This window comes from Xenopus tropicalis, chromosome 4, assembly GCF_000004195.4.
Source record: "Xenopus tropicalis strain Nigerian chromosome 4, UCB_Xtro_10.0, whole genome shotgun sequence".
Classification (NCBI taxonomy): Eukaryota; Metazoa; Chordata; class Amphibia; order Anura; family Pipidae; genus Xenopus; species Xenopus tropicalis.
Window position 1 is genome coordinate 137914512 of NC_030680.2, and position 12371 is coordinate 137926882.

Genomic DNA, 12371 nt, shown 5'->3' on the forward strand with positions numbered 1-12371 from the left:
TGACTGGCCAACAATTGCATTACTTTTATTGCATTACAGTGAAGGGGAAACAAAAAGATCAGAGCGAGGACTGCATGAATGAGCTTATGTGGTTCTCGATCCAATGAAAAAATCAAGCCTGCCATATCGACATCTGCCCGATTTCAGGCCTGTTGGAGGACCCCAAATAATGGCAGATAAGCTGCCTAATCGGTCTCAAGGACCTGAATCCGCAGCTTAAATCTGCCCATGTATGGGCACCCTTAGTCAATAGGAAAACACTAGCTCTGGTAAGCATTTTCACTAAAAATGTGTATGACAACAGCTTTGTGTGTCACAAATATCATACAGCACAAATATCATAAGCAAAAAATATATATTTTCATATGGACAGTACATGAAATCTGTATATAGATACATATAAAAATAATTTTAGTATATTAACTGATTGAACCCATTTTGGTGTTCAAATACTATGTATAATTAGCTTGTGTAAGGTATATAGGGAAAAAGACCACCAAGAACAGTTAACTCAAGTAGAGGATACAAGAAGGATCCAGGAAAACAGTCAACAGGCTGACTAGTTAGCAATTTCAAACCCCTTGTGGCAAGAGACACCCAAATATATTACATTGTTGTGGCTCAAAACTATGTCACTGAAAGGAGCGCCCAATTAAACATCAGTCTGCTACTCCTTTTCTATATTTTTCTGATTTATATTTTCTTGGGAATGCCAATTAAGGCAGTCAGACACTGTCAGTCTTTTACAAGGAGAAGATACAATTCTCCGCAATGAAGAGCTTGATGTCCTAGAATGGGCAGTCTTTGGAATACTGTCCTTCAGTGTTGGCTGCTCAGGAACTTTACTATGAGTACGGTCTATGGCAAGGTTTTGTCTAGACTGTGGACTCCAAAATAACTGTCTATTGATTTTTATCCCGGGATACGAGGTGGATGACAACCTTGGTACAATGAGCTGAGGCATCTTCTCTGTTGTGGGGCCATGTTCCCAGAAATCCATCCTGTAGGTGCTGAGAAGAGGTGTTTGCATCTCAAGGTTCTTTTCCAGAGGCACCCAACGGAGAACATTGTAGGACTCCCTAGCATTAAGCATTTTCTTCTTGCCCATGCCCTTAATGACAAACAAATACACTGTTTTTAGACACATTCGTTTGCTACATTATATTTACAGTAAATGAACCACCCATGTGTGAAAATCCTTTCTTTTCTAAAGCTGAATATAATCATTACAGTAATTATCATCTCATCTCACAAATAATTTGCAAGAATCTGCTATTCCTTATCTCCACAACCCTTATTATTTCTCAGCTCTTAAACCATATACCATACAGTTTCTAACAGTAGTAAAAACTAATTATCATATGAATCATTTTAGAAGAAAAAGAACCCTCATTGCACCCACCCTTAATTGTTCTTTTTTTTGTATGGGGAAATTTCAGTCTTTTTGGATTGGAGTGAAAAGTAATGTAATGGTTTATTACTAGGATTATATACATTTGGAAGTAATTGGAATTTCAGCTGCTGCTGGATTTTAAATTTATATCAGTTTAATGTCACACAAAATGTATATTAAAAGTTTCTACAGTCAAGAACTCATTTAGCATTGATTCAGACTTAGATAATGCATATTCAAGTCTTCAAAATGAAACCCCTATCCACCAAGACCATGCTCATTTTTAACCATGGCCCATCTTTGGACTTCCATAGGAAAAAAGCAATGGCAAATATACCTTAAGACCTAAGCTGGCCATATATAGGCAGGTAGATGTACATATTGAACAGTTTAAGCAATTTTGACCAAATTAGCCTTGATTGGCTAATTGATTGGCTAATGGCTATATCAACACATGAAAGCAATCATCAGATCCCAAGGTGATTCAAGCTGTCACAACACCAGACTTGGGCCTTTATTGATTAGTTTGGTTAGCAAAGCTTGTTACAAGACTAACTAATGATCTACTAATTTTGCCATTTGAGTCAACTGAGCAAATCTGACTATTTGTGGCCAGAAAAATATCCCCCAATCAAAAGTATGCAACCTATTAGCTACTGGAATTTCAGATAGCATAAATGAATGTCATGCCTTCCTTTGAATAAACACAAAGGAGAATTATATTTAGTTGAATGGATACTAAGAATACTTACATTTTCAAAAACATAGACAGAGCTTGGAAAAATGTGACGATTATCATGCCTTGAAAATATATGATTTGTTGGCTGCTCCTGGAAAAAAAACATTTTAGAGGAGAGTATGCATAACTATGGGGCAGATTTATGAGGTTAGAGCGAACCAAAGAAAAAGTCACCCACTTTCTATTCATTTTTATGGGATTTTTAGAAGCCACGTTTATTAAAAATCCCACAGGAATGAATAGAAAGGGGGTGAATTTTTCTGTGGTGAGCTGTAACCTCACATTTTGATAAATCTACCCCATTTATAACTTGCGGTTTTCCACAGCTTTAGTCTGCTGCAATATGTTAAATCAATTTTACTGTAGGCAGAAAAACAATATGCTTAGCTTAACCTTTATTAAGTGCAATGTCACCTGGGCAATGACTACTTTCATGGGCAGGAACAAAATGCACACAACCACCTCCAAGCATCGCCTGCATAAGCACTTACTTGTCAGGCAATTGTCACTCCAAAACATGACAGGCAACATATCAGAGGAAGTACACCTGCAATTCCAGCAATTCTAGTTCAATAGGGATGATTACAAGAGTCTTGCTGCCTGCCCGCCCACCCAAAGAAATATTAATTACACAGGTGGCAAAACCTATGAAATCACTACCAATCTAATACCCAAATGAATAAATGGATAGCTATATATTTTTAGAACATAATATAACCCATTTCTAACACTAATTAACTGAATATAAGACATTGTTACCGGCCAGAGATTGTATGCTCAGTTATCCATACAATCTGGAAAGGGCCCCACTGCGTGCATAATCCAGGGCAATCTCCCCTGTTTCTATTCTCCCAAGGCAAATGATGCCCTTAAGGCAAACAGAGCTACTAGTAGCAGCTACTTGTCACAGCTACAGCAATAGACAATGCTGATCATTTACTGATAATTGTCTCTATGTGTGTTTTAGCAGAGGCAATTCTCAGTATTGTCTATGGCAGGGTATTTTTTGGTGTTTAGTAGCTGTGGCGAGTAGCTGCTACTTAGTAGCTCTGTGTGTCTTCGCCCTAAGGCCTGTGGCAGATGGGGAGATTAGTCTCCCGTGACAAATCTCCCCGAAATGCGACTAATCTCCCCGAAATGCCATCCCACCGACGAGAGTGAAAATCATTGGTGGGATGGCATACGCGGTGCCATATGAAGTTTCCTTGAGGGCAACTTCAGCGATTTCAGGGAAATCGCGGCGCCGTGTATGCCATCCCACCGGCGATTTACATTCTTGCTGGTGGGATGGCATTTCGGGGAGATTAGTCACCCGCGACAAGGGAGATTTGTCGCGGGCGACTAATCTCCCCGTCTGCCACGGCCCTAAAGCTGGCCATACACGTGGCGATCCGACGATGTTTCGTACGACCATCGGTCGCACGAAACATCGTCAGATCCGCCACACACCATTCAGGGCTGAATCGGCAGGTAAGGAGGTAGAAACAATAGGATTTCTACCTCCTTCTGCCGATTCAGCTCTGAAGGGAGAATTTTGGTCAGGCGCCTTCTATGGCGCCCGATCAAAATTTTCTAACCTGGCCGATCGACGAGCCGACCGATTTCAGCAGCTTCCTGCGACATCGGTCGGCTCGCTGACATACCATACACGCACCGATTATCGTACGAAACGAGGTTTCGTACGATAATATCGGTGCGTGTATGGCCACCTTAAGGCCTTTCTAAATTTTAAGTTGAATATTCACTTTAGACCAAACATTTCTCTAGTTAGAAACACTTTTAGAAAAAGATTCTTCAGTCATAGATAATGTTGATAGATAGAGCCATTACTTTAGCAGAGTCTCAGTTACTTCAGCCAGAACCAAGGCCAGATTCCCCCCCCCCCACATACGGAGCACTGGGGACAGGACACACTGATTGCTATGGTTTTTTGCCAGGTGCAAATTGCCCAGTGTTTATAGATGAGGCCCAGTTTGCTGAGCTGACAGCTTATGATTGGGTGCAAACTGATGGCTAGCCAAATGTTTGATTGTTGATTGGTCAGATATCTAACAGGTGTTCCTCACTTGATAAACCCTATTATCATCAGATCTTTAGCAGATTCAGAACATCACAAAATGGTGGCTCAAAATACATAAAATAGAAATATTTATTGATTCATAAGCATGTTTCTTATTAGGGCCTATATTATCTGTTAGTTACAGGACATATAATTCTCATTTAAATAACGAGTATCATTAATGTAAATACAGAGCTGGTCATCCCTCTCTGACTGAAAATTTGTTACCAGTGCACTGATGCTTGCAATGAGCTAACTGGCCAATCTGAAGCTGGTGAGCTGGTCACATGGCTTCCCTGCAGGAGGCGGAACCAAATGTTGTGCTGAGAGAAAAGAGGGTAGATGATACAGAGGAGAAACTGAGGGGAAAGCCTGTGAGATTCACTTATTATGTTCAATGTTTTCTTAACACCAACAACAGCTTTTTTGTATTACAGCTTCCTTGTTGCAGTTGGGCAGCTACTGCTGATTTATTTCAAGGTGTTATTGGAATCTTGGGGCTGTCAGTCCTGGGAGTATAGTTGTGTGGAAAAAAAATTATATTTTTTTAGCTGAAGGTTACTTAGAGTTGGTGCAGAGAAACACTGTATCGCTTCGGCTTTCCGAAGTCGCGTGAAGCTGCCTGCAAGGGGAAACTTTGCATGACTTCAGAAAGCTGATGCAATGCATAGGGGCAACTCCTGTTGTTGCCGGTGGAAAGGCATTTTGGAACGGTTAGTCACCCGTGGTAGCAGAGATCTAAGTGGCATAACTTGCTCCATAAGTTTTGGCACACGGGGAGATTAGTCGCCCGCGACAAATCTCCCTGTTCGCGGGCGACTAATCTCCCCGAGTTGCCATCCCACCGGTGAAAATGTAAGTCCCTGGTGGGATGGCACACGCGGTGGTGCGATTTCGGCAAATCGGCGAAAATGCCTCACGAGGCAACTTCGACGATTTGCCGAAATCGCCTGCGCAGCGTGTGCCATCCCACCGATGACTTACATTTTTGCCGGTGGGATGGCAATTCGGGGAGATTAGTCGCCCGCGAACAGGGAGATTTGTCTCGGGCGACTAATCTCCCCGTGTGCCAGAGCCCTAAGGGTGAAGACACAAGTAGCTGCTACTAAGTAGCTCCGTGAGTTTTCACCCTAACGTGCAGCGCAGCAGTAAAGTGTGACTGAAGTGTGACGAGAAAAATGTTACCTCCCCCTGGCCTCCTGCAAGCACTGCAGTCTCCCCCCCCCCTCCCCAAATTGTCATCCCCCCAGGCTGAAGTCTGTAAGGACTCATTTACACTGGGCAGTAACCTATAGCAACCAATCAGTGATTGCCTTTTCAGCCTGCTGCAGGTTGAACAATGAATGCAACAATTTGATTGGTTGCCTTGGGTTACTGCCAGTGTTGATAAATGCATGGCCTGTTCCGAGTTAAGGTGGCCATACACGGGCCGATTCTATCTGCCGATATTGGTCCCTTAGACTGATTCAGTAGCTTAACGGCCCGTGTAGGGGTAGCAATGACGGGCCTGCCCGACCGATATCTGGCCTGAAATTGGCCAGATATCGATTGGGCAGGTTAAAAAATTCAACGGGGGCCGCATTGGCACGTTGATGCAGTCCCCGAACCGTCTGTGCCACAAACGTCCGAATTAGCCTAAATTCCCCTGATATCGTCCACCCATAGGTGGGGATATCGGGAGAAGATCCGCTCGCTTGGTGACCTTGCCAGGCGAGCAGATCTTTACGTGTATGGGCACCTTTAGTTGTCCATCTCTCCTGTTCCCGTTTTTGTTGTGTACTTTCCCCAACTGTTATAAAAGGAGAAAAAAATCTACAGCAGTAAAACATTTCTTTATCTTTTCACAAAAGAAAATCTGGAATTTCTACTGTACAATTCTTTTCTCTGTATTGTCCCTCATTCAGCAGAGCGCAATGATCCCCGTCTATAGTTGAGAATCAATAAGAGAGGTCACACAAAGTCTGCTTCTACTGAAGAAAAGAAATTGTTACCTTAGCTGCAACAAAATTGTCCCTCACTGAGCTGAATAGCTGATGGAATACAGTATTTCTATGGCCATCAAAAAGTGTGTACACATAGTATCATACTTCACACTTTACTGTCCTCGTGTACATTGATATTTCTAGTTCCTAATTGCTTTTACTTTACTTCGGTTTGTAGTGCTATTGCAAAGTTGCATAGCATAATGGAAAACTCAATTTATTAATCTAAAAACCAAGACAGGAAAATCTGTCTATACATCTGAGGAGCCAGATAATGAAGGCTTCCCTTGTAATATGCCCAGTTCTAGTAATTTAGCTACTGACGCATGGGTCACTCGGGAGGAAATTCAAAAGAGACTTGAACATGTAAAGGTAAACAAAGGTCCAGGGCCGGATGGGATTCATCCCAGGGTATTAAATGAGCTGAGCGCTGTGATTGCCAAACCTCTTCACTTAATTTTTCAGGATTCGTTGAGGTTTGGCATGGTGCCAAGAGACTGGCGGATTGCTAATGTGGTGCCGTTATTTAAAAAGGGATCCCGTTCTCAGCCTGAAAACTATAGGCCTGTTAGTCTGACATCAGTAGTAGGAAAACTTTTGGAAGGGGTAATAAGGGATAGGGTACTTGAATACATTGCAGTTCACAATACTATTAGTTTGTGCCAGCATGGTTTTATGCGTAACAGATCTTGCCAGACTAATTTAGTTGCCTTTTATGAGGAGGTGAGCAGGAACCTTGATGCTGGAATGGCAGTTGATGTCATCTACTTGGACTTTGCTAAAGCGTTTGATACAGTACCTCACAGAAGGTTAATGATCAAATTAAGGAATATTGGCCTAGAACATAATATTTGTAATTGGATAGAGAACTGGCTGAAGGATAGAGTACAAAGAGTGGTTGTAAATGGAACATTTTCTAATTGGACCAGTGTGGTTAGTGGAGTACCGCAGGGGTCAGTCCTTGGGCCTTTGCTGTTTAACTTGTTTATTAATGACCTGGAGGTGGGCATAGACAGTACTGTTTCTATTTTTGCTGATGACACTAAATTGTGCAAAACTATAAGTTCCATGCAGGATGCTGCCGCTTTGCAGAGCGATTTGACAAAATTAGATAACTGGGCAGCAAACTGGAAAATGAGGTTCAATGTTGATAAGTGCAAAGTTATGCACTTTGGTAGAAATAATATAAACGCAAACTATCTACTGAATGGTAGTGTGTTGGGGGTATCCTTAATGGAGAAGGATCTAGGGGTTTTTGTTGATAACAAGTTGTCTAATTCCAGGCAGTGTCATTCTGTGGCTACTAAAGCAAATAAAGTGCTGTCTTGTATAAAAAAGGGCATTGACTCAAGGGATGAGAACATAATTTTGCCCCTTTATAGGTCCCTGGTAAGGCCTCACCTTGAGTATGCAGTGCAGTTTTGGGCTCCAGTCCTTAAGAAGGATATTAATGAGCTGGAGAGAGTGCAGAGACTGCAACTAAACTGGTTAAGGGGATGGAAGATTTAAACTATGAGGTGAGACTGTCGAGGTTGGGGTTGTTTTCTCTGGAAAAGAGGCGTTTGCGAGGGGACATGATTACTCTGTACAAGTACATTAGAGGGGATTATAGGCAGTTGGGGGATGTTCTTTTTTCCCCATAAAAACAATCAACGCACCAGAGGTCACCCCTTTAGATTAGAGGAACGGAGCTTCCATTTGAAGCAGCGTAGGTGGTTTTTCACGGTGAGGGCAGTGAGGTTATGGAATGCCCTTCCTAGTGATGTGGTAATGGCAGATTCTGTTAATGCCTTTAAGAGGGGCCTGGATGAGTTCTTGATCAATCAGAATATCCAAGGCTATTGTGATACTAATATCTACAGTTAGTACTAGTGGTTGTATTTATAGTTTATGTATGTGAGTGTATAGATTGGTAGGTGTGGGTTAGGTGTGCTGGGTTTACTTGGATGGGTTGAACTTGATGGACACAGGTCTTTTTTCAACCCTATGTAACTATGTAACTATGTAACTAACTATGTAACAGGCTTAATAGGAATATTAGCTTTAATATTGAATAAATAGGTAGAAATGGCCAAAGAAAAACCCATTTTGAAAATAATAGAAACTATCCTTAGGCTTCTTAAATATTCTGACTTGTGTACAGCAGTCTCTCTTATATCATGTTACTGTCTCTCTTTTTTGCTTAAAACACAGCAACTCTGTCTTGCTTTATGGTAAGGATATGATACCATGATCAGAGCTGCAGTATAATCTAAAGCTGGTTGTACACTGGGCAGCATTGGCTGCTGCCACTTTAGACTAAAGATGGCCATACACACACCAATATAACCGATATAATTGTAAGATTGGGTTGTGTGTGGGCTCCAAATTATTGTCCTGATAATTTTCATACCATGGCAAATGGTCGTTTAGTGGATCGGACTGCTTAGAAAACTTCAGTCGGATAACAATAGAATTTGCACATGTATTGCAATACAATTCGCGGATGTCACTTTCATAGGATTGGTGTCTGCCAATTATTTTATGTTCAGGTCATCCTCTGATTTGTTATTTTTAGTACTTTATCCTACAATTTGAATCTGAACGTTAGTTCTAGATTTTTGCATTTAAGGGTGAAGACACACAGGGCTACTAGTAGTAGCTACTTGTCACGGATACAAAAACAGACAATGCTGATCATTGTAGCCATAAGTAGCTGCTACTTAGTAGCTCTGTGTGTCTTCACCCTAAACGTACAGGTAATATCCTAATGTTTGTTGAAAGAAGACTAAAATCTGAACGTGTATGGCCATCTTAAGCCAGCAGGGTATTGGTGTGCGTATGGGGCTAAAAGTACAGTCTGCTCAGTTCATACCTAATCAGGGATTATGCAGATATTTCTTGGAAGGTATTTTTATGCCCAGACAAATCTGCCTGAGGGACAGCTACATAAATAGTAATAAATGCCCAAGGCTCTACTTTGTGTGGGCCACCAGAGTAGCAGCTTTAGGGGACACTAACATTTCACAAGACCATAATATCCTAATAAAGGAGGCAGTAATGTCAGTAACAGTTGCATGGAACCATCCAAACCCATGGTGTGCAATTCTGTCCCACCTACAACAGCCACCTTTGTTCTTGGTCCTTTGGTCGGCTGGAACCTAATCATGACAAGAGACACTGAGGTCAAGAAACAGGCTATGGTGACTAGGTGACAGAAAGAACAGTCAGCTCAAGGTCTAATTTAACCTAGCTCTTTGGACATTGGTTATCTATACACGGGCCGATTCTAGCTGCCAATATCAGTCCCTTAGACCGATTCGGCAGCTAATCAGCCCGTGTATGGGCACTAACGAGGGGCCTGTCCGACCGATATCTGGCCTGAAATAGGCCAGATCTCGATCAGACAGGTTTAAAAATCTAGTCGGATCAACTAGCTGATGCGCTCCCCGGGCCAACTTTGCCTATGCCCGTCATTATAATTCGATCGTTTGGCCCCCACGATCGAATTAGCCTGGATTTTTCCGATATCCCCCACCCATAGGTGGGGGATATCAGGAGAAGATCCACTCGCTTGGTGATGTCTTAAGGTGTATGGGCACCTTAGGGCTCATTGTGTCTCCACTTGTCTACCTAATTCAGGACCCTACCTGTCCTAGGGCTTCCACTTTTTATCACTAAATGAACAGTGCACCAGTGGGCACATATTAGTCAGTCAATAAACTGCATGATATACCTTTTGCTCGCTAGTTGACACTAAATTATTTTAAATGTAATACAAATAATCATTGATAATTCAACAGAGCATTCACAGTAAGCTCCAGGCATGGAAAATTAAGAGCCCTCACAAAACGAGTCCCTTTGAGAGTATTACTTAGCATGCGTTTCATGCACTGCAGGTTAATGAATGAGACAGAATTGTCTATTTGCTCAAACAGCCCCACAGAACATGCTAATATTTCATGTTTATTTTTTTACAGGTGGTTTAATCATCACTTGCAACCAAGCAGAACTGACAAAGCCTTTTTTTGTAACTGACAGATCCTAAAAAAACTCGTTTACTAAGAAAACAGATGCTGCTGCCGTAGCTTGCTAACCTAAATAGAATGTGTAGGCTTTACTATTTCATATCATGTTCATTTATGCATGGGCTGTCAATGGAACCTTCAAATGAGCATTTTGAAACATATGGGTGGAAAATTAATTCTGGTTATTAACCAAGGGTAAGGTCATTTACAAATTTAGATTGTAAGCTCCTTTGGACAGAGGCCGCTTTTACTTCTTGTATTGGTTTTGGTTGTTTTGTATGTTTTCTTTTATGTTTTATGTATACATCCATTTATTGTACAGGTATGGGACCTGTTATCCAGAATTCTTGGGACCTGGGATTTTCCGGATAAGGGGTCTTTACATAATTTGGATCTCCATAACTTAAGTCTGCTAAAAATTATTTCAATATTAAATTATCCCAATAGGCTTGTTTTGCCCCCAATAAGGATTAGTTATATCTTAGCTGGGATCAGTACAGGTACTGTTTTATTTGTTTATAATGGAGTCTATGGGAGACGGCCTTTCCGTAATTCGGAACTTTCTGGTTAACGGGTTTCCGGATAAGGGATCCCATACCTGTACAACGCTGTGAAATATGGTGATATTTTATAATTATGTGTTAATAATGATGATAAGTCAGCTCAATGTTAAATACAGAAGAAGAAAAAGGTAGCGATGAGGTAGCAACAACAACATTTGCCCTGGTTTATAAACCCATAGCAACCATTTAGGAATCAGAATCTGCCAACCAAAATTAAATAAAGCAGATACTCATGGTATAATAAGAAAATTCGGAGACAAAATTATTACAAATTATTATACAGATATGGGACCTGTTATCCAAAATGCTCAGGAACTGGGGTTTTCCGTTTAACAGATCTTTCCATCATTTTGTATCTCCATACTTTGTTTACTAAAAAACTCATTTAAACGTTAAATGTACCCAGTGGGATTGTTCTGCCTCCAATAAGGCTTAATTCTACCTTAGTTGGGATCAAGTACAGGTACTGTTTTATTATTACAGAGAAAAGGGAATCATTTAACCATTAAATAAACCCAATAGGGCTGTTCTGCCCCCAATAAGGGGTAATTATATCTTAGTTGGGATCAAGTACAGGTACTGTTTTATTATTACAGAGAAAAGGGAATCATTTAACCATGAAATAAACCCAATAGGACTGTTCTGCCCCCAATAAGGGGTAATTATATCTTAGTTGGTATCAAGTACAGGTACTGTTTTATTATTACAGAGAAAAGGGAATCATTTAACCATGAAATAAACCCAATAGGACTGTTCTGCCCCAATAAGGGGTAATTATATCTTAGTTGGGATCAAGTACAGGTACTGTTTTATTATTACAGAGAAAAGGGAATCATTTAACCATTAAATAAACCCAATAGGATTGTTCTGCCCCAATAAGGGGTAATTATATCTTAGTTGGGATCAAGTACAGGTACTGTTTTATTATTACAGAGAAAAGGGAATCATTTAACCATTAAATAAACCCAATAGGATTGTTCTGCCCCAATAAGGGGTAATTATATCTTAGTTGGGATCAAGTACAGGTACTGTTTTATTATTACAGAGAAAAGGGAATCATTTAACCATTAAATAAACCCAATAGGGCTGTTCTGCCCCCAATAAGGGGTAATTATATATTAGTTGGGATCAAGTACAGGTACTGTTTTATTATTACAGAGAAAAGGGAATCATTTAACCATGAAATTAACCCAATAGGGCTGTTCTGCCCCAATAAGGGATAATTATATCTTAGTTGGGATCAAGTACAAGGTACAGTTTTATTTTAATAATTTTTACATTTTTTGACTAAAATAGACTCTGTGGGAGATGGTCTTGCCATAATTTTGAACTGTCTGGATAACGAGTTTCTAGATAACAGATCCCATTCCTGTACTTACAAGCATTAATTAGACAGGAAAATGAGGAAGGTAATACAGTATGGCAGAGTGTTTTTTTACAAGTCTTTTTTTTAAGGCCTGCCTTATTATAGTCTAGTTTACTTGCTAACATTGAGCTGACTTGTGTGTATTGTGGTGCTTGAAAGTGAAGCCAACCACTGTAAGCCTTCTTGTATAATAGTACAGGAATGGGATTCGTTATCCAAAATCCCAGAATTATTTAGTAAGTTATGAGAAGGCCATCATAGG

General features: G+C 40.6%; 1 protein-coding gene across 3 annotated transcripts in view; it reads right to left on the reverse strand.

Annotated features, from left to right (window-relative positions):
• The window catches only part of c4h3orf84 (chromosome 4 C3orf84 homolog), a 20026-nt gene continuing 7655 nt past the window's right edge, over nt 1-12371 (reverse strand). The window contains exons 3-4 of one of the 3 annotated variants that reach the window (XM_002933054.4): nt 2146-2223; nt 1-1111 (exon numbers count right to left, since the gene is read on the reverse strand). In XM_002933054.4, coding sequence (XP_002933100.1) covers nt 668-1111; nt 2146-2223 — 522 coding nt within the window. In that variant the 3' untranslated portion in view covers nt 1-667. The remainder of the gene's footprint in view (nt 1112-2145; nt 2224-12371) is intronic. The other 2 variants (XM_018093694.2, XM_018093695.2) reach the window with 2 other exon arrangements.